This window comes from Macrobrachium nipponense, chromosome 28 (genome assembly GCF_015104395.2).
Source record: "Macrobrachium nipponense isolate FS-2020 chromosome 28, ASM1510439v2, whole genome shotgun sequence".
NCBI classification, from domain to species: Eukaryota; Metazoa; Arthropoda; class Malacostraca; order Decapoda; family Palaemonidae; genus Macrobrachium; species Macrobrachium nipponense.
Genome location: NC_087217.1, coordinates 17,082,661 through 17,106,163, shown reverse-complemented (window position 1 = coordinate 17,106,163; position 23,503 = coordinate 17,082,661). Strand labels below are relative to the sequence as shown.

Here is a 23,503-nt window from a genome sequence, read left to right as displayed (position 1 = left end):
ATGTGTGTCCAAGGCTGTTTATATGTCGATTCTACTTGCAATCTTAATTATAACATGTTAATCCGAGCGGTTACTTCTGTTTGTGTGAGAGCTCGAAGACAGGATGTCACCACTTGTTTGTTTTTCAATAACTTTTATCAGACCTACGTAAAAAGTATATGAGAGCATCGCAAGAATCATTTGGGATGTGCAAAATTCACCTTTATGAATTGGCAATGTCAGGCTTTTGGTTTTTTTCCAGTATTCAACAATGACAACATTCAGGAGATTTTCCCATTGCAGACAGTGATAAAAATTACAAATCTATTCTGAAATAATGTCGGCTCAGTAATTTTTTATCTAAAAGATTTCATAATCCACATATATATATTTTTCTACTTCAGACTTGAGCCACCTTAAGTAAAGAACACATGAATATTTACTATGGATATTGAAGGAAAATGACGGAACAGTCATTTTAAAATATTTTCACCTATGTCACTATTACTTCGAACAATATGATAGTTGATTGTAGCTTCTGGATTTTCTCCCTCCACTCTTAATTAATACTCCTTTAAGGTAATGGTGATAAGGGATTAATAAGGTAAACTGACGCCACCATTTCATTCTCCAGTACAGTTAAATGTCGCATGCTATGAGGTTTACTGTAACCTTTTTGACAACAATTTTCCAAGTTCTGTACATGCAAAAACGTTTAGGAAATAATAAAAAGGAAAAGAAAATGAAACTGGATTACAAAAGCATATATTTATGTCAAAATAATATCACCAAGAATATTTTAGTCATAGAAGTCTTATCAGTAATCAATGCTAATGACATGATTTTCTTGAAACAATTTCTTTTAAAATTCCCTTCTTCAGTATGGCGTTGTACTTAAGACTTTTGTGAACAGTATACAACAATAATATGATAAAAAATAAATCTCAATATACATTAATTTTTTCATTCTCTTATTTATTCATCCTCTTACAATGATGATCATACATAGAAGTCATAGATAAATTATAAATTTCTTCATTTCAGCATTTATTTTTTATATGAAGCAGTTGTCTCTTATTTGATAGACAGCATCACAAAATTTTGATTTTGGAAAATTTTTATCCATATAATTTTCCAATGATTCAGATTTGGTAGTCAAGATTGTGAAAAGCAAGTTTCTACCAAAATTAGCTTTTCAAATTGTTGACAGAGATTTTAGACATATTCATTGATTTCGCCTTGTATCATAAAAATGATGTCCGGCGTTAGAGGAGAATGAACCATTCAGTATATTTAAAACTTTATTTTCATGGCTTGAAATTTCACTGAAGTGGTTAGTTAAGGATTGTATGCGAAGGCCTTGGAATGCTTCTAAGGTAAAGTGTCCATTAATTTTAGCTGAATGTTACCAAAATTAGAAGCATTTGCGATGGACAATGCCAGGTCCCGATTCTTCATATTCCTCCTTTGTTACCCACATGTTCTGGAAAGTGGACAGGGAACCAAGAATTGACCCACCAATCCAGACGGAGTATTTACGCTCTGGAGGAGCAATGATTTTGATCTTGACAGTTGATGGAGCCAGGCTTGTGATTTCCTTCTGCATCCTATCGGCAATGCCAGCATACATGGTGGTGCCACCAGATAAAACAATGTTGGCCAACAGGTCCTTCCTGATGTCGATGTCGCACCTCATGATGGAAGTATGAACAGTTTCGTGGACACCTGCAGATTCCATACCAAGGAAGGAAGGCTGGAACAGAGATTCGGGAGCACGGAAGCGCTCATTGCCAATGGTAATAACTTGACCGTCAGGTAGTTCATAAGATTTGTCGACGGAGGAGGAAGCTGCAGTAGTGTTCATCTCACCCTCAAAATCAAGTGCGATATAGCAAAGCTTCTCCTTGATGTCACGGACGATCTCTCGCTCAGCGGTGGTGGTGAAGGAGTAGCCTCGCTCAGTCATGATCTTCATCAAGTAGTTAGTAATATCTCGACCAGCTAGGTCGAGTCGAAGGATGGCATGAGGAAGAGCAAAACCTTCATAAACAGGGACTATGTGTGAGACACCATCACCAGAATCCAAAACCTCACCAGTGGTACGACCAGAGGCGTAGAGGGACAGGACAGCCTGGATGCAAACGTACATGGCGGGCATGTTGAAGGACTCGAACATGATCTGAGTCATCTTTTCACGGTTGGCCTTGGGGTTAAGGGGAGCCTCAGTGAGCATGGTGGGGCACTCCTCAGGGGCAACGCGGAGCTCATTGTAGAAGGTGTGGTACCAGACCTTCTCCATGTCATCCCAGTTTGTTACAATACCGTGTTCAATTGGGTACTTGAGAGTTAGAATCCCTCTCTTACTCTGGGCCTCATCTCCTACGTAGGCATCCTTTTGGCCCATACCAACCATTACGCCCTGGTGACGGGCGCGGCCAACGATGGAGGGGAAGACAGCTCGAGGAGCGTCATCACCGGCAAAGCCAGCCTTGACAAGACCGGAGCCATTGTCGCAGATGAGGGTTGCTGACTCTTCCTCGTCACACATGGTGGTTGATAGTTGTGACTGTCACTCTCGTCCTGCGAGTAGAGAAACAATATCAAATTAATTCATGGAAGTCATTTTTTTTTATCCATCGATAAAATGTAATTCATGCAAGTAAGAATTTTTTTACACTTTTTATATGGTGATTACTAAACCGACATATTTCGCTTTGTTAGTCTTTTTTCTTTACAAAGGCTTTAATAGTTACTGACTGCATTGTTAATCTGCAGCATAGAATTTTAAGGTGAACATTGCAACTTTAACAAGACAACAAATAGATATGAGTTGAAAATTTATAAATCTTACTGTTAGTCATAATAGAGTAGTTGTAGTGTTAAACTATTCTAAATGTCAACAGCATTTTGAGTTAGTTTCAGAATTTTGTAGAGACTATTTAGTTTAAATGAACAGGGTTTTTATTACTCAGGTATTTCTGATCTTCTTTTGATGATTTCGTCCAACCGCCGTCCAAGTTTCATGATTGCACAAATTACTTTTGAAAAACTACTCAGTAAGTCTGCATTATATTATTTCTATACACAAACGCACTGCCTCCATCTGAACTTCAGCAGATGTTGCGTCAACATATGATTGTGGTTATCGTTTTTTTCAATGCGCAGATGACCTAAAAGTACAAAATCTGATGGTGAAGGAAATTGCTTTATGAAAAATGTATATAAAATTTTCTTTGAGCGGAATCTTCTTCAAGGTGACTTTACTTCCGAAAACAATTACTCTCTCAAAGATTAATCTCCGTTTATTTAAAAAAAGAAATGTATAATTTCGGTACTAAATTCACCGACGTTGTAAACATTTTCCAAGAAGAAGTATTCTACGAAATAAAATCAGATAAGACTATTCAAGTTTTATTTTCTATTCGCTCCAAAATTTGCATGATTTAAGTAGTGCACTTCGAAAACCTTAGCGTTGATTTCAGTGGTTTGAAAGACTGTACTATGTTCTTTAAAAATTCCCATATTTCATAAAACAAAGCAAGTGTATTTCTCCTTTATGTTTGTTAGTCTGCAAAATACTTTTCACAGAGAAACTTTTGCATGGTTTTATTTTCCCCATATGCAGTTAATATTCTGTTCATTTACATAACATGCAGCTATATCTATGTGGAGTTATTTTTCGTATAGACAAACAAAAGACATTAAACATTAATGGATCATTTTAGGGCTGTATTGCGTATGTCTTCTTAATCAAAATGTAGACTTATACTTTCGTGGAATAAATTCACTCTCCACGAAATGCACATACTATACCTCCTGCTTCCAATTTTGATGTCTAACCAAAACTGTTTTCTTTGAAAATTTCTTTTAGTATCGAAAGAAATATTTTTATTTCATATTCAGAGAAATAACTTATAGTCTTTCTATTGATATATAAGTTGCGTAAAAACAATCACTAGATCATGATGACTTCCTGGAAATTTCCATTAATTCCAGCTTTCGAAGATTATCAGTTTTAGAGGGTAGTCTTCAAAAGTAGTTGCTCTGCTCAATCCAAGTCACTTCACGAAATACACCTTTCAATACACTTCCCGGACCTTGTACTTTGGCCCTAATATTTGACAGGGGGTCTCCTTTGAACACCAACTTACCCCTGCCAGTCCCTTCGGTGACTAGATTGTACCACGGTATACCCCTCTTTATATAGAGACAGAGACAGGGAATCCAGAGTCAGGTAGGAAAAAATTAAGAGAGAAGACAAAAGAAAAGAAGATTTATAAAGAGAATACCTGTAAATGTGCCAAATACACCTGTGGTTTAGCATGAAGTATTCAGCCGTCAGCGCAGGTCAGGTGAATTATTGGATATTGCATTCTTAACGAGAAAGCTATACATAAATATCAAATTGTTTCTTTATTGATCGGAATTAATGAATTTCTTTTATATTCTGCCAAGCGCTTCCATGTAGAAAGGCTATGAATTTCAGGGATTAGATTACTCGCATAAGTATGAGATCTGGGTATATTAGTGTAAAATTATCATTGTAATGCTATTTAACACTGCATATTTTCTAGGCGGTTTTGTCCTCTCCTGAGGGAGGATATAAATATAAACATTCCATGAAGTGGCACGAATCCTTTATTTGACTTTAAATTATGGCTGCTTAATTAACTCTGTTTTGGGACGATCTTCAATGATGAGACTCACTTTGATCTGCTGTTTAATGTTACCGATCGCCAAGTCTGACTAACCAACCATTACGAGGCAGCCTACAGAGCTGTACGAAATAATTATTGCACTCTCTCTCTCTCTCTCTCTCTCTCTCTCTCTCTCTCTCTCTCTCTCTCTCTCTCTCAACAATTAACATATTGTCTGAGAAGCAAAGGGTAGAACGATGCAAATTTCGCGGTTAAGTAATGTGTCCAAACGGTTCGTTCAAAAGAAATTCGACGTATGAAGTGATGTGGAAACATATATGCTCGGTAAATAAAGAATGTAGAAAATTATTTTTTAAAAAAGTACGCTTGGGATATTACATTTTCTATTTGCTGTATATTATGTGAATTTTATGGAGATTTGCCCACCTAGAATAAATCAAAAATCAGTACAAGGAGATGCGAACAAATTGCATTGTAGTAAAGTAAGAAGAAGAGATGGCCCATGATATATCCTTTATATATTGTTTATATAACTCCATTTTATAGCTCTGTAAATAATCAGAGATTAAACGACTCCTCAAGGAGATTTATATCCATAAGGAATTAACGAAAATGTATATAGTAGTCTTCGTAGCCGATTTCATGAAAGCTGACCGTGACCGACAGAATTAAGACTTCCCGTTGAAATGTGTGTGCACATAATTCTTCAACTTTTTGTTGTATACATGGAGTGTGTAATCGTTTAATTTATTGCTTCTTCAAGTAGCAAAATTGTACAAAATATTGATGTTACGATCAAATGTGTTGATAGTCATCTCGATAATAGTGTAGGAAAATCTTTAAATACTAAATTATATTGGCCAATGAAATGCAAGATGAAATCAAATATTTTAAGTGATATCGACTGGAGATATTTACCGTCAATTTAAAGAAAATGAAATATACTTTGCATTTTCTTTTTGTGGTATTCCAATCGACAATGGAGGAGAGAGAGAGAGAGAATTTAGTTTCGTTTGAAGATTTTCGAAAAGAGAACCATTACTTCTTGTAAGCTCTGCAGTTCGTAAGTTGTTGATACATTTTCGATTGTTCCTTACGAAAATTTCAGTTCCTTGAGGACTCCGGGATTCTCTAAATGACCTGAGGATTATGTTTGAAGGATTTACGAAATATATACATAAAAATATTTGTTCAATTACTATGTCTAGTCATAATTATTCCAAAATTTGTATCAAAAGATCAACAAGGAATTCTAAGAGGAGATAAAAGGAATTGAATGAAAGGGAGAAGGAAAATGGAGGATTTTGGGAAAGTGAGAGTAGCAGGAGACGGAGGATGCAGAAAAAAGAAAACGGAAGGATTGCAGTTTTCTTAAGTTTTGAATTCAGTAAAGCGGAGATAGATAGGTGTAAGATGGACGATATTACAGTTGATAAATGCCTTTCTCTAGATATCTTTGTCATCTATAAAAAGCAAGAATGAAAGGACGGTGGTCAAGATCGTTCAATGGTGATGGTCTTAGAAACGGTAAATAACCCCATTTATTTTATTTGTTTATTTATTCATTTTACCCTCAAAGTTATCCGACTCGATGTCGACGTCTGGTTGTGGGTTATTCCTTTTGCCTACAAGCTTTGGACATTTCCTCTTCTTTTTGTGTTCCCCATTACTTTTGCAATCATCCATTCTTCAAAAGGCTGGCCTATCACTTGCTCCCAGATGCTCAGTTTTTATTGGCTCTGGTATCATTTTCTCATTTTTATCAGACCCTAGCATCTTACAGTGTGCATTTAAAGAATGCGTATTTGTGAGTACTCAGTAACCCTCCATTGAATCGTGTTGCTTAATTGGTTGAAGTATTTCTGCAGGTATTTATTATTGTTATTTTTATTCGTTATAGTAGTTGTAGTAGTAGTAATTCATTGATACCCATTTGTGAGACATTTTTAAAAATGCTTAGAACTTAGAAGGTCAGACCGCTTCACAAAATATGAGTTATATATTTCTTATTTTATGATTACTCTAATATTCTTGTTTTTTTATGAAATTGAAACATCACTTTTGAAATTTCCTTCTGATGGACCCGTTTACAATTTACGATTACATATCTGACGAAAATTGATTTGTGTATTTCACATTGTCTTTTTTGGAAGAAATTCTTCGTTCTTTTGTTTCATCCACTAAGGTTTCATTTGATTGATTTTATGTTGAGTAGCAGGTGTTTATCAGGACATTGTTGTGATACAGTGAGTCCCCCCCCCCCCTCTCTCTCTCTCTCTCTCTCTCTCTCTCTCTCTCTCTCTCTGTGTTAATTACCCATAAAATGATTTCGAATAAATAAAAAAAAAGACTACAAATCCCTAATACCCTGCCAAAATGGGTGTAAGTCGTAGAAATAATTACCATTCTTTACATCTCTCGAAATTTTACAACCTCATAAAATATATAGATATGAAAGAAAAATATTAAGGAATAATTTACTTTTAAAAAATTTCAAGACTGCAACAACAGGGTTGGCAATGATTAAATCAAACTGATTTATTCAAGTAATTAAATAATTGATTTTTTAACTAAAAAAATCGTGATTTTTTTATTTATTTATCTATTTTTAATTAAAAAAAAAAACAAATTGAAAAATATGGCTTGGAGGTTAATAATAACTTAAGTATTACTGTGCTGCATCTATTAATTTTGATATAAAAAAATTACAAGTACATACTTTAGACCAGAACTGGAAACCTAAAAGATAAATCAATAGTAATTCTGTCATAAAATACATTTCGAGGGAAAAAAAGATTGAAAAAACATCTAACAAATAAAAAACCAAATAAATAAAAAATCTAATAACACAAAAAATCAAATAAATCACTGATTTTTTTTATTATTTTTTTTTTCAATTAAAAAACATCACCAACTCTGTGTAACAAAGATTCAACAAGTTTCATCCAATTAAAACACACATTCTTCTTTCTGGGAATGCAGACCTTAATTATGTCAGACGTCCGCTAAGGTGGGAAGGTAGACGAACAGCGTGGGGTCACTTACAGCTTTTTTTTTTATTGCCCTAATTTGAAACCTGTGTGATCAGGGTCTAAGACCCTCTGTCAGAAGACAGATTTAGTGCCCGCGCAAGAGCCAAGGCGATCGTCCTAAGCAGATTTTGTTAATTACGATCGCGTTCTTCGCACTGAAATGAAATGGCAAGGAGTTTCTGAAAGGTTTTTAAGGGCTGGTAAGGCACTAAAGAAATGATTCATTACAGCGATGCTGAAGAATATTAAAAAATCATAAAAAAAACGTGGTTGTCAAAGTTTTCATTGTTTTCACTAATTTTGTAACATGAACTCTTATTAACAGACTAAGTAATTAAGTTTCACAGCCTCATCTATTGAAATGTACGGTATTATCTGCTAAAATTCCCATCCAGAGAAATGACTCATGGTCAATAAATAGTCTGAACATTTCTACTTACGTAGCTATAAATTCTTCATTGTGCGAATCGCTTTCTTAAACTTTTCCTTCATACATTAATTTGGAAATACGCTTCTATTTGCTATAACCTCTTTTGTCATTCCTAAATTTATTAATAATTCCGTGTTCTAGGTTTATTATTCTCTTCATTTACCTCAAGAGGGATACTTGGAAATTAATAATTTTAATACCAACTGATAAACGAATATAAGTAGCTGCGGAATAAACGATACAAAAGATTTTGATGGGTTGAAGATGTATTACAATACTATGATATAAGTATTTAACAATGGGAGATATTATATAGACCTCAGTACATTGAACAATATTTTAAGGAAAATGACCTCAGCGAAGGTTCAGCGGCAGTTGATATATATGTGTGTGTGTGTGTGTGTGTGGTGTGTGTGTATATGTATATATATATATATATATATATATATATATATAATATATATATATACATACACACACACACACACGGGACTCTTGGTATAAATACCACCTTTCTGTAAACTTTTCTCATTCATCTACCTGAAGAGGGAGACAGCAGTCTCTGAAATATGTGTACTTTTCTCTCTATATTTTGTGTTTTTATGGGCTCCTTTATTAGTTATATATATATATATACTATATATATATATATATATATATATATATATATATATATATATGATAGATATATATATATATAGACACACACTACACACACACACACACACATATATATATATATATAATATATATAATATAGTATATATATATATATATATATATCTAATAAAAGGAGCCCATAAAAACACCAAAATATAGAGAGAAAAGTACTATATTTCAGAGACTGCTGTCTCCCTCTTCAGGTAGATGAATGAGAAAAGTTTACAGAAAAGGTGGTATTTACGTATACCAAGAGGTCCCTCCACAGGTAAGCCAATTTAGGTCACCCCCGCTGATAATCTTCCTTTAATCTTCTTAAGTGTTGGTTGAATGAAAACCTTGTCGATCGCATCTGAAATCCATGCTCCTTTTGAGATGTTCATAACCTGCCTCTCTTTTATTAAGGCCGATTCCATCATTTGACTCTTGTACCGGCAGTTGCTGCTATAAATTACACGTGACAAATTCCAGTTTATTCTATGGTTATGTTCATTTATATGGTTGAAAATAGCCGAGTTCTGTTGTCCATACCTAACTGACCGTTTGTGTTGTATTAATCTCTGGGGAAGTGATTTACCTGTAAATCCGATGTAAGATTGGTCACAGTCCTGGCATGGGATTTCGTATACCCCAGAGTCCTTGGGAGATGTCTTTTGTTGGACGTTAATCTGGGATTTGGCTAAGGTGTTTGGGTAAGTAAATGCAAAAGGGTTAGATTTTCCGAGGGGGTGGGTTACTCTCTTAAACATGTCTAGGTGAGGAATTTTTATTTTATTGTTGGGTGTATTTCTGGTCTTGTCTTTAGGGGGTCGGTAAAAAATTACGTTTGCTTTGTGAATTGCTTTCTCAATTATATGGTCAGGATACTTTAAAGACGAAAGTTGCTTGCGAATTAGTTCAAATTGTTTTTCCAGGAATTCAGGGGAACAAATTCGTAAGGCTCTTAAGAACAGGTTGCTAGCTACACCTATCTTGATAGTAATGTCGTGATAGCTAAAGTAGTGAATGTATGAAAGTGAGAACGTTGGTTTTCTGTATATGGTAAATTTGTATTCTGTCGTGTCTCTGATTATTAAAACATCAAGAAAAGGAATTTTGTTGTCTGTTTCCCATTCAACTTTAAATTTGATGCTGGGCACTGATGTGTTTAATTTCGAGAGGAATTCATTAAAATTGCCCCACCTATTATCCCAAAATGTTAGGATATCATCCACATATCTCATCCACAGCATGTTTTTGGGTTTTATTGCATTTATTACTGTAGTTTCAAAGTATTCCATGTACAGATTGGCTAGAACAGGACTTAAAGGACTACCCATACTACACCCGAATTTTTGCTTGTAGAATGATTCCCCGAATGAAAATACGTCATTAGATGCACATAATTCAACTAGCTTTATTATTTTGTCAAGCGCCAATGGAAAATGATCTGAATAGTGGGATAATTTTACCCTTAAAAACTGAAGAACGTCCTGTACTGGTACTTATGTGAATAGGAAGTCTACGTCAAGGCTTAAAAGTTTTATGTTGTGAAGTGGTATATGTGCTTCTCTGAATTTGTGACAAAAATCTTCCGAATGTTTAATTGTGACTGGAGAAAAACAGGTGCCTAAAAAAGGGGAAAGGAGGCCAGCTAACCATTTAGAAATTTTGTAATTGAAAGCTCCGGCACATGAAACGATGGGTCTGAATGGAAGATTGTCTTTGTGAGTTTTGGGAAGGCCATAAAAGTAGGGTAATTTAGGATTACTTTAAATTTCTCTAATAGTTCAATACTCTTTTTGTCTTGGCCAATTAATCTTACTTTCCTAAAAAATTCTGTGGGAACGTTTTATTACATGGAATTCTGTTGTTACAGAACATTTTTTACCAGTCATATAAATATATATATATATATATATATATATATATATTTATATTATACCTATATAGATATATAACCTATATATATATATATATATATATATATTATATATAATATATATATATGTATATATATATATAGGAATATATACATATATATCCTATATATATATATACTATATCATATATATATATATATACTATATCTATATATATCTATATATATATATATATATATATATATTATATATATATATATATATATATATAGTGTGTGTGTGTGGCAGATATATGACGATTAGAAATGAACGATATAAGTATGAGAAATATAGTAAGTGAATTTGGCAGTACTAAAATATGAGATATAAAGTTAGTTTAAGGTTTAAAGACTGGAAAAATGAATAATTTACGTACTAAGAACTTATTTTGTTCTATGTATTTTCAAGCAGCAGAAAAACTTGATGCGTGGATTTTCAGCTAAATGTCTGTGCCTTAGGTATAGTATTTGAAATTGTATTCATTACTTTTATCTATTACTTCTCCTGTTTATTACATATTACTTATTTTTCTGTTTATCTTTGTTCACTAGCTTTTTTCAGAAAGGTTTCGATTATCGAGAATTCCATCGGTTTTCACAAATGTAGGTTTAAACTTTTTCTGTAGTCACGTGATAGTTTCTTTCGGAAGGAGCAGTTGGTAAACTCTAAGCATGTTGCTCTTCTCTTTGTACGCCGGTCTGGCGAAATATTCGCGTTCATGTTGGAAATTATAGAAATTAAAGCCTCTTTGAACACGAGGTGTTTCAAAACACTTGTCTCAGGTCTTTAGATATCATATGGTAGATAATCAATTTTCTTTAAGAGCTTTAATATTGTTTTTTATGGCTTTAGTTCACCAGTGAAAGTTAACTGTAAGATTTTTTGTGTTATATGTTATTGTCATTTCCTTAACTTATTGCTTCGCTATAATATGTTTGATTAAGAAATGACGAATAAAGTAATATTGATTTGAATCTAAATTATTTATTAGGGAGAAATCAATACTGAGAAAATGTCTAGATATAATTTTAATTTTTTCCTTCTACTTTCTGAGGCATGATTTCTTTTTCACTAGAATCACTATAATTCAGTACAATTCACTACACTTAGTTCTAAATGCATTTTTCAACGGTATTGCTCTATTAAATTGGCAAACATCTGTATGGAAGCCTGGTTCCTTAGACTACGCTGGAACTTGATAATAATCAAGATTTATTCTTTGAATGTATTAGGTGTATAATGTCTTTGTCTCCATATAAAGAGATTTCATATAGCTTCAGTTTATATGTTTCTAAGTGAACATCCGCTCTTAATAATACTTCCATGTATATTCTATATTAAATTGACGGGTTAGGTAAGACTTGGGACACTGAGAAAAGTAATTTCCTCCACTGGTCAAATTGTATAATTGTAGTTTACATGAGGATAAGAAACTAATTAAACTCATATCTTTTTAGTTTTTTTTTTTATTATTCATGCGGTTCCAGCTGTAAAAACTCATTTGAAGAAGGTATGTGATTCTGTTTTCAAATGCACCATCCATCAGATATGTATACTGAAATTTTAGAAGCATTTACGATGTACAATGCCCGGGCCGGATTCATCATATTCCTCCTTTGTAATCCACATGGCCTGGAAAGTAGACAGGGAACCCAGGATGGAGCCTCCAATCCAAACAGAGTATTTTCTCTCAGGAGGAGCTATGATCTTAACCTTAACAGTTGAAGGAGCCAAAGCTGTGATTTCCTTCTGCATCCTGTCAGCAATACCGGCGTACATGGTGGTACCACCAGAGAGGACAATGTTGGCCAACAGGTCCTTCCTGATATCGATGTCACACCTCATGATGGAGCTGTGTACAGTCTCATGAACACCAGCAGATTCCATACCCAAGAAGGAAGGCTGGAATAGAGACTCGGGAGCACGGAAACGCTCATTACCAATGGTGATGACCTGACCGTCAGGAAGTTCATAGGACTTGTCTATGGAGGAGGAAGCTGCAGCAGTGTTCATTTCTCCCTCGAAATCCAGAGCAATATAACAAAGCTTCTCCTTGATGTCACGAACGATCTCACGCTCAGCAGTGGTGGTGAAGGAGTAACCACGCTCAGTCATGATCTTCATCAGGTAGTTGGTGATGTCACGACCAGCCAAGTCCAGACGGAGGATGGCATGGGGAAGGGCAAAACCTTCATAGACAGGGACTATATGTGAAACGCCATCTCCAGAGTCACAGACTTCACCAGTAGTACGTCCAGAGGCATAGAGGGAGAGGACAGCCTGGATGCAGACGTACATGGCGGGCATGTTGAAGGACTCAAACATGATCTGAGTCATCTTCTCACGGTTGGCCTTGGGGTTAAGGGGAGCCTCAGTGAGCATTGTTGGGGACTCCTCAGGGGCAACGCGGAGCTCATTGTAGAAGGTGTGGTACCAGACCTTCTCCATATCGTCCCAGTTGGTGATGATACCATGCTCGATGGGGTACTTGAGGGTGAGGATACCTCTCTTGCTCTGGGCTTCATCACCGACGTAGGCGTCCTTCTGACCCATACCGACCATCACACCCTGATGACGTGCCCGGCCGACGATAGAAGGAAATACACATCTAGGAGCGTCATCACCGGCAAAGCCAGCCTTGACAAGACCGGAGCCATTGTCGCAGATGAGCGCCGTCGCTTCCTCTTCGTCGCACATGGTGGTGGTAGATTATGGAATCAACCCTGGTGGAGAGAGCAGTATCGCATTATAAAATAAGAAAACCTAACTTTCTAAGACAAATGATGATACCGAAATATATAATGCTTTCTGGTACACATGCAAATCTTTCATTTCATAATGATTATTAATGTTTTTGTTAAGCCTTTTTTATCATCCAGATACGTTTTCTTTATTATCTGTTTGGAATACTGTCTGCTTTTTCTTTCGAAGCAGATTTTTTTGCAATCGTTAGTGTGTTTTTTTATTTGTGCTAATAATCCATTTCCCTATTAGCTGTTTAAAATATACGAATGGTTCCGTACTAAGAGCATATCTTGCATTTATGTAACTTTTTTATATCTTTCGTGATGGAGCAGTTATACTTTGATTATAAGGACTGGTGAGCACTAACGTGTGTAAATTTAGAGTGATACTGAATATTGCAGTGCACGGTATTTTATGTACGATGTTATTCTTTGATATATGATCTTAATAAGAGGCCGTAATCTTTAACCGTAATGTAGACTTCTTCATTTCAGCATTAGTTATTTTTGGTAGTTAATCATTTTGTCCTCCTTACTGGAGATGAATTATTTAATACACCAAAAGCCTCAGTCTATATGCAATATTTTAGACCTCAGTAGGCTTTTTCTTTATATACTCTGGATTCAGAAATGTATGAAATAGTCAATATATGTTTCTATAATTTAAAAAATAGTAACTATGAAAGTGCTAATGGTTGGCTCTCCTTTCCGTGACAAGATTTTTAGATATACTAATTCACTGTAAGAATGAATTATTTAAGTGATTTTCTGAACGCCTGATAATAGAGTGAACTGAAATGTAACCATGTTCCTTATGCTTAAGAGGCTAATATTTTTTATGTATATATTTTTACATTATGTGCGATAGATTCCGCCTGTTGCAACTGTATAAGCCTTGTTCATTAATACCTGCTGCCTATAAAAGTGTTGTTGATAGATATGGTAACTCGTTACAAACTGTCTTGGAACACTTAGGATAGAATTCATGCAATTAAACCTGATATAAATATGTTTCCAACTCGATATTATTCGTCACTGCTGCTCTTAGGAGTTTTGCCTCTTTTTACTTGTAACACTTAGGATAAATTTCATGCAATTAAAATCGATATAGATATTTTTCTAATTCGATATTAGGAGTCTGCTGCTCTTAATAGTTTGGCCTCTTTTTACACGAGCACTACATCTTGGATGTACTTCTCCAATCTTTTATGAAAAAAGACAACCGGATTTCAAATCGCTGGTAAAAACTACCTATTAGCGACATGATAATAGAATGTGATTGCCACTTGTAATATCATGTGTAAACATTTCGATAAGAAATTTGACACCATCTACGATGTCTGCCATCACTTCATATCTGCAACAAGTACGTTGAAAAATTCGCAAATACAAAACCGAAGTCTGACACGTTTCAATTTTCATGATACTTCATATCTAGCACAAACTGTGTTTTAATTAACATTTTCAAATGTAAGGTTCCAGGATTTTCGCACTGATCATCCAGATAGTTGATATTGTTCACGAACGAAACTTTTGACATTTATAAATATTAGATCCAAGATGTTTGTAACCTCACAGCCAATATTTTGAAACTCATCACTGGTAGATCGTCGAACGGTCACTTTGTGTTTTTGTTGCAAACGAGATGTTGAAGATTAAAAGTGCAAGTCATAATCTAAACCTCTCACGCAAATGAAACGGACATTCCAGCGACAGACCCACCTTCCCGTGCTGAGTCCTATCGTGACTAAAGACAGTTCGCTGCATCCTCCGTTTATATAGATGCGGGACAACAAAATCCTCAAGCAGGAAACTACTGAGAGAGAGGGAGGGAGGAAGGGGGAGACAGACAAAACAGCATCAAATAAAAAATAATGTCTGAGAATTCTCCAAGCTCTCGGTTTATTGCCCCAAACATGGACTGCAGAGATTAAATGCCTTTCCTTCCCCAAATGAAAAGCTTGGAATATTAGATTTGAATATTAAAGATGCCTTTTATTCTGATAATATTCAACTTCTAGAATGTTTGTCTATTATAAAAAAAAGAAAACGAAATTTTACTCTGTGTAAAGATGGTATTGGAGGCAAGGAATGTCTAATTCACACCGATGCCTTGATTGCAGGTGCATTCCTACCTGTTCCGCCGATGCAAATTGGATAGGGAGGTGCAGGAATAGAAGAAGCTACTAATGGGATTTTTTCCTTTCGGTTCTGTTTTTATCTCACCCACGAAAATGCAAGGTGGTAAACGTCGTATTTTGTAAACTGCAGGGGTGATTGGCGCGATAGATCAGGCACTCTGGTTTCATACTGTCAGTAAGATTTAGTATGATCTTTTTCCCGAGATGATCTTATTTTAAGGGTGTATAGACACACACACACACATATATATATATAAAATATATATATATATATATATATATATATATATATATATATCTATATATATATAATATATATATATATATATATAATATGTGCGTGTGTAATGGTAATATCCCAGTACAAGGAAAAATTTCTCTGGTTAACACCATGAAAAGTTAACCTTAGCAAACCCTTAAATAAATTCTGTAAAAGGAATTAATTTTTGCTTTCGTTTGCATGAATTAAAGGGTTTAAATAAACAATGACACACACACCCATACACATAAATACATACACACTCACACTTATATATGTATGTATGTACTAGTATGTATGGATGTACGTACGTATGTATGTATGTATTATATATTTATATGGGTGTGTGTGTGTTTGTCACTCTTTATTTCAACATTTTCATTCATGCAAACGAAAGCAAAAATTAATTCCATTTAGGGAATTTGTTTAAGAGTTTTCAGAGCTTACTTTATCATGGTGTCGTTAACCTAAAAATTCTTTCTTCTGCTGGGTTATTACCATTAATTTGGTTTTTGTGAATCTTTCTCCGTAATCATAGTTATTTCATCAGTTTATAACATCAAAACGATCAAATACTAATTGTCAATACGGTTAGCTGAAAGTTGAAAAATTTATTTAAATATGCAGCTTTATTGATAAATTCATTATACTTTATCCACTACTTTACTTCATAAATGTTATCAGATAAGGGGATTTCTAAGAAAATTTTTTAATAAGCACCAGTTTTTAAAGCACATTTAATTAGTGATAGAAAGTTCCTCACTGTACAGTCAAAAGGTGCTTTATTTAACATTTGAGTTTTACTAAATCAACGCTTTCAAAGAAGATTTAAGCATAATCAATGGACTGTTTCTTTTTCTTATTCTAATTCAAGCGTTTTTGCTCATATTCTGATCAAAAGATTCCATTTTATTGTAAACTACTTGTCTATGATTTAATGAGTCTTGAATAATATTAGTTACAAAAATAAATCTGACGCTTTAACAATTCCGATAAGTTCCTAAATAATTTAGTTACATTGGTTCCACTATCCTCGAAATAGTTAGAATTTAAGGATATTTTATGAATGGAAATTCACTCTGCTTTCAAATCATAGGCAAATTTATATTGCCTCGAAAAACAAATTAGGAATTCCCAACTTTGGATTTTCCCTTGAAGGAAGCCATTAATGGTAACAAATTTTCGTACTTTACATGAAGTTTATATTAAATAACTTTCCTGCATTCCGGTACTGCTGCACCCCGTAACATTCCGTGATAATAATATAGGCAATGCCATAAAAGATTCTCAGCCTCGAGGTTTTGTATTTTTTTTTGTCGATATGTATGCGAAATTCCTTGAAGAATTCTGTTTTTGTTAGATAATGAGAGATATTTTTAGCGGGTAATTTCCAAATCCGATGATCAAAGGATTTAGTTCATTTTTAATATCCAGAAGCCTGTCTCGCCCCCTCTTCCACGCTCTCTCTTATCCTGTTGAAATCAGTGGTAGACCATATTCACGAAAAGTTGTGGGATGACGTGTTATATTTTGTGGCACGGAAAAGTAAACATAACACTTCGTAGGTTAATAATTATTTATAATATATATCCACGCACTATTTTTTTTTTCCTGGAAACTATTGGCTAATCAGACGTTCCGTATAATGTGACCTCCCCATCCTGTAACAGATTGTATATGTCCATATTTACTTACTGACTTATATATCTTTTTTTATGCCAATACCAGAGTGCGTGTGCGTAAAACTAGCTTTTAGTATTTGACTTTTATGCCTAACGTACTTCGTTTATAGGACCTAATAAAAAGTTCAGAAGAGTTAGGTAGATGCCGAGGTATCTGATTCAGGCTACAACTGAAGCTTAATATAAACTTCTCTAATTAGCGAACAATTAAGATCAGCGCCTCACCTGTTCATCTGCAGTCGAACAAATATTTCTTATTTTACTCTCGCCAAGCAAAGCATTGAACAATTATTCGAGAACCTTTTTGTCCCGTTATATTGCTCTTAGGGAATTATAGCTAAATGGAGCATCAGAGGATGAAAAAAAATTACATATTTTTTCTTTTTATTTTATCTTTCTCGAAAATTTCCCTATGGCTCTATTCATTAAAGTTTTAAGGCGAATTGGATTTATTTAAGATTTATTCTTCTTGAAAATTTAGCTTTTTCGATTCGTAGAGTATACGAAGGAAATATCTATATCCCCGAAGTTGTAGATTTTATAAAAGTGATCGGACCATCACAAGTCATAAGGAGAATATGAATGAATATGTAGTGATTATTTATGGTGCCTTATTGTACTTTCTGGCTATACTCTGACAAAGGATTAGCGTCCAAGTTAGACGACAGTGCGGGCATCTTTTTCATTAATGAAGTCGATCTTGGCACGGGTTGAATCTTTTGTGTTTACTTGCAACGATGCTGAGCGTTACACTTCTTTGCTCCCTGTTATTGTCACGACTTTTTTTCGACATGGGTTGGTCTTCTTCATTCATTCGGTATTTTTGTCTATTTTTTTTTCTTCTTCTTTTTTTTGGCCTTCGTGTTGCACAGCATTTTCTGCAGCGTAGCATCCCGTTTTCTTTCAAATATTGGGTAAATATGCATTTTTTATTAAGCTGGGTGGATGAAGAAACTGATTCGTGTTGAATAGTTACATTAATAATTGACTGACAGATAAAATGGGAATCTTTCTTACTGAATTGGATCCTTTAAAAAAGTATAAACAAAAAAGTATAAACATTTTTGTTTACAAGTTTTTGATTTTTGGGAACCTGTCTCATTACATTAGATAGATGTTATGAATCAGCTCCTCTAGAATCATTGTTATTATTACCTTTTATATTGTGGATATATAAACATTGTTCATTTATATACAAATACGCACACATTCTTATGTATACGTGCATAAATAATTGTTTTGGAGAGTACTATTTTATAATCATTATATAATGAACAGAACATTACTCAAGTCGAACTTTACTTTTGGAGAGTTTTTTATTTTTAATGATAGGGCACGTTTCCACGTCGGCCACTCATCGCATACATATCAAAAACAGGTTGAAAACAAGTAAACAACTCTAAGGGGAGCACGGAACTTTGACACATGCTAGAAAAATTAGTGGTTCTTAACCTGGGGGGGCGTCAGCAATTTCTAGGGGAGGCGCGAGCCCTAGGTAAAAATTAAAAAAAAACGTCTAGTTGTATTCGTTATTCTCTTAACTAATATTCAGAAGTTTATGAAAAAATGCAAAAGTATCGCCTTTTAACATTACTTCCCTAGTCTACTACTCTACGTAGGCTCGCTGGGCTGACTATGTTTTGTAATTAATGACCTCCCTTACTGCCCCTCGAAATCCCTTCTCTTTTTCATTTTTTTCTTTATTTTCCTTTAAATCTGCGAAGAATTTTACTCATAGATGCAAGGGGGGCGTGAAAGAAAGGACCAGCTCTTAGAGGGGGCGTAGTCATAAAAAGATTAAGAACCACTGCGCTAGATAATTGCATGAAGCCCTGCTCAGAACCACCAATTTGCTTGTAATGTAGCACGATAATTTGCCTGTGTTTTTTTTATGACATGGTTAACGCAGTGTTGACGCATCCTCATGGTGCGCCCACACCACAGTAATGTATGTCATGAACACACGTCGCTTACATATTTAAAAAAAAAAAAAAAAAAAGTTGATACAAGCGAATGACTATAAATGGAGACCGAATCTCGGGCAAGAGCTGGGTAACCATATAGGGCAGTGGTTAAGACTGCAAATAAGTCGTTGACTTGTACTCAAATTGTTTGTAATATGTTGCTGGCATGTGCTTATTACATGCTAGAGGTGTATTGGATATCCGCATCTGCATCCTCATCCGCAGATTATCCGCATTTTTAAGAAACTCCGCATCCGCATTCACATCCGTATTGACAAGTTTTCAACATCTGCATCCACATCCACATCCTCATTGGCAGCACATGCAACATCCGCATCCGCATCCGCAGTTGGAGAATGCGGATATGCGGATGTCACCCCCTACTCAGTGTTCAATAGTCCATAATCCATATACTCATACATTGTAGGTAACTTTAGAGGTCGTTTTTCTAAATTTGGCTTTTTCATTTACTTATTCAGAATACATGATGCACATTACAATTAACTCAGTTACAGTATACCTGTTTTATAGCATTTTGTTTTAGCAACTTCATCATGTCACTCATAGCAGTTGTTGATCATAAAGGTATTGTGTTTATTTGGAAATCTCTCTCTCCGTCTCTCTCTCTCCCTCTCTCTCTCTCTCTCTCTCTCTCTCTCTCTGAAAGCAAAGATTGGCTTTGAGTTTTGCCACTCTTATGCAGTGAGTATGAAATAACCTTTTGCCAAAACAACGACAAACGTTTGTGTACTGCTTGTACTTTTTATGTACTGTTTGTACTTTTTACGTTCATATGGAAGCATCCTGGTAACACATAATTTTGAATTATGTGGCTGAAAGTCGTCTATCACAAGCAAATATATCGAAATTACTTGGACCTACATAAAATCCGCATCCGCATCCGCATCCGCGAGGGTATGGCCATCAAATATCCGCATTTGCATCCGCATCCGCATTTTTCATTTTTTGATATATGTGTCCGCATCCGCATCCACAAATTTTAAAAAGTTGATATCCGCATCCGCATCCGCAAATCAAATTTTCAGACATCCGATACACCTCTATTACATGCTCTACTGCTGGGTCGACATCAGTAATAATAGAGGGAAATCACTTCAGAACTTCCCTGTTTATTTAAATAGCATCTAAAAGTCTGATTTATATTATTTGGTTTACTTGACTTGGCTTTGTAGCATATCTGTAATTTGTATCTGTTTTAAATTTATTCTGATATGTATATATATATATATATTATATATATATATATATATATATATATATATATATATATATATACATATATATATATATATATATATATTATATATATATTATATATATAATATATATATATGATATGTATATGTATATATATATATATATATATCTATATATATATATATATATATATATTAATTAAAATTGTAAAGTATAAAAGAAGACTCACAAAACACTAGCCTTTTTTAGTATAGAGACGGAAATTTCTAACATTTTTTACAACGAACTTCTGAAATGGAAGTAATCAGAATAAATTTAAAACAGATACAAATTACAAATATGCTACAAAGCCAAGTCAAGTAAACCAAATATATAAATCAGACTTTTAGATGCTATTTAAATAAACAGGGAAGTTCTGAAGTAATTTCCCTCTATTATTACTGATGTCGACCCAGCAGTAGAGCATGTAATAAGCACATGTCAGCAACATATTACAAACAATTTGAGTACAAGTCAACGACTTATTTGCAGTCTTAACCACTGCCCCATATGGTTACCCAGCTCTTGCCCGAGATTCGGTCTCTATTTATAGTCATTCGCTTGTATCAACTTTTTTTTTTTTTAATATGTATGCGACGTGTGTTCATGACATACGTGTGGTCATGACATACGTTACTGTTATATAATTTATATATAAATATATATATATATATATATATATATCTATATATATATAATATTTATATATATATATATATATATATAAATATATATATACACGAGCCTTATGATGCCACACCGAATCTTAATACCTCAGTCTACCCAGTCCAGAAAATTTAATTTTGATGGATATGTGTATATGTATATATATATATATATATATATATATATATATATACATATATATATATATATATACATATATATATATATATATATATATATATATATATATACGTATATATATATATATATATATATATATATATATATATATATATATATATATATATATATATATATATATATATATACATATACATACATATATATACATATGTATATATATATATTATATATACATATATATACATCTATATATATATATATATATATATATATACATATACATACATATATCCAACAAAATTAAATTTTCTGGACTGGGTAAACTGAGGTATTAGGATTCGGTGTGGCATCATAAGGCTCGTATATTCGACTCTCAGCTTTTGCGTTATTAAAGAAAACTAGGTTCCTGTATTGTATTTGAACCAAAAAACCCGCCCAGGATATCGAAATAATCATTTATAATTTTTTACATTATATTTAATTAAACGTTACATTCATGTTATCCTCTGAATTTTATGTTGCTTAGTCACTTTTAAAAGCATCGTTAAGCTTCTGGAAATATCCCTGAAGTTTATTGATAAAATCTAAAATCTGAATTTCATACGGCCGTGAAATAATGTAAGATCATTTGAATGTAGTACTCCGTCGTCCTCACGTAATAAATCAACAGCAAGAACAAAAACACAAATAATAATAAAAACAAGATACTTTTGTTTTTACTGTTGTCATCAGTGTTATTATTAAATTTCTTGTTAAGCGATTGCAGCGACTACTTCGTATTAAACATTCCATTTTCGTTAAATAAGCAAATCACACATTGCTGTCACATTGGTACTTTATGGTAAAATGAAGCTATTTTAATATTGCTCAGTTTTTCTGGAAGTGAGACCTTCCATTGACACTTTCATACACTAAAGAATTTTTTATTTATTAAAAGGAAAAGTTCCATCAGTAAGAACTGATAAGATATATATATAAGTACTGCCCCGCAAGAAAGGTCCCCCGCGGAAACCTAATCTCTAATCTTATCTTTTTTCTGGCGCAGCATAGAAGCGAGGTGCAGTTTGATATTTTCATTGCAATAAATAGAATCCTTTCTTTAAATCTCATGACTAAAATTTCATTTCAGTTTTTTTTTCTTAATCCCGGAGAGCATAATAAATAAGGATATAGCAGTGGTTTATAAATATATCTTTGAGTTTACAGTAGGTAGATAAAATCTCGATGAATTACCGAGTCAACACTAGCAGGACGGCGGCGTGTTTTGAGGGTGTACTGCAGTCCAAAATATCGCCTTCCCCTCAGGTGTGGAAGGAGGTTGTCTACCTAGGTGTGGGAGGCTTCCTTTGTCCTCCGATATAAAAGCTTGCAGAGAAGTCCTTCTTGCTAGACGCCATAAGACTCCCGTAGTGGGTGAGTAGTGTTTAAAGCCTCTGCGCCTCTTTCCCAGCTCCATACACCTCTAAGTACGTCTGTCGGAGTTCTCTAATCTTTGTATCGAAGTCTGTTTGCGGGAGTACTTGTAAAGAATGTTCACATCTGCTTTTGTGATGGATTTCACCTTGAAGTTCTGTTCTTTCTGGCAGTCGTAAAAATTCATTCGTCAGCGACGTTTCGTTTGGTGTAGTAATATTCCCTCGGATATTTTTATCAGAATTCGTCATATAACTGTAATTTTACTAAATAATATTCTCATGTCAAATCTTCCTTTCCCTTGCCTCATTCCTTCCGCAGCCAAACCCTTCTCTCTCTCTCTCTCTCTCTCTCTCTCTCTCTCTCTCTCTCGTACGTAATTACATCTCTACTCCCAAACGCCCAGATGCGCATTTGTTCTGTATGTGAAATCACACATTGGGGTTTTTCTTTTAACAGCCCCATGCTGAAAGATTAAGAAAAATTAGACAGGAAAAAAAATAAATATTGCCATTGTAACGTCCTTATGGAAAACAAAGTAAGTTTTTTATAATAACCCATAAGATATAAATA

The 23,503-nt window shown here is 34.1% G+C and overlaps 2 protein-coding genes across 4 annotated transcripts; both read right to left on the bottom strand.

Moving 5' to 3' along the window:
* Nucleotides 1-734: 734 nt before the first annotated feature.
* LOC135201492 (actin-like) lies at nucleotides 735-11,965 on the bottom strand. Of its 3 annotated transcripts, none has more exons than XM_064230469.1 (2): nucleotides 11,037-11,965; nucleotides 735-2,559 (listed from the first exon to the last, which is right to left on the bottom strand). In XM_064230469.1, exon 2 carries the CDS (start codon nucleotides 2,525-2,527, stop codon nucleotides 1,394-1,396), a length of 1,134 nt encoding a protein of 377 aa, XP_064086539.1. In that variant the 5' UTR covers nucleotides 2,528-2,559; nucleotides 11,037-11,965; the 3' UTR covers nucleotides 735-1,393. The 3 variants fall into 3 exon arrangements, with proteins under 3 accessions (XP_064086539.1, XP_064086540.1, XP_064086541.1); XM_064230470.1 differs by lacking the exon at nucleotides 11,037-11,965 and adding an exon at nucleotides 4,131-4,154; XM_064230471.1 differs by lacking the exon at nucleotides 11,037-11,965 and adding an exon at nucleotides 2,948-3,130.
* Nucleotides 11,966-12,110: 145 nt separating this feature from the next.
* On the bottom strand, nucleotides 12,111-15,254 carry LOC135201484 (actin-like). The gene is made up of 2 exons (XM_064230461.1): nucleotides 15,127-15,254; nucleotides 12,111-13,383 (listed from the first exon to the last, which is right to left on the bottom strand). The coding sequence occupies exon 2, from the start codon at nucleotides 13,355-13,357 to the stop codon at nucleotides 12,224-12,226; it is 1,134 nt and encodes a 377-aa protein (XP_064086531.1). The 5' UTR covers nucleotides 13,358-13,383; nucleotides 15,127-15,254; the 3' UTR covers nucleotides 12,111-12,223.
* Between the last annotated feature and the right edge of the window lie 8,249 nt (nucleotides 15,255-23,503).

Coding starts and splice junctions, on each gene's coding strand:
- LOC135201492 (XM_064230469.1), bottom strand. CDS start 2,527: ATGTGTGACGAGGAAGAGTCAGCAACCCTCATCTGCGACAATGGCTCC.
- LOC135201484 (XM_064230461.1), bottom strand. CDS start 13,357: ATGTGCGACGAAGAGGAAGCGACGGCGCTCATCTGCGACAATGGCTCC.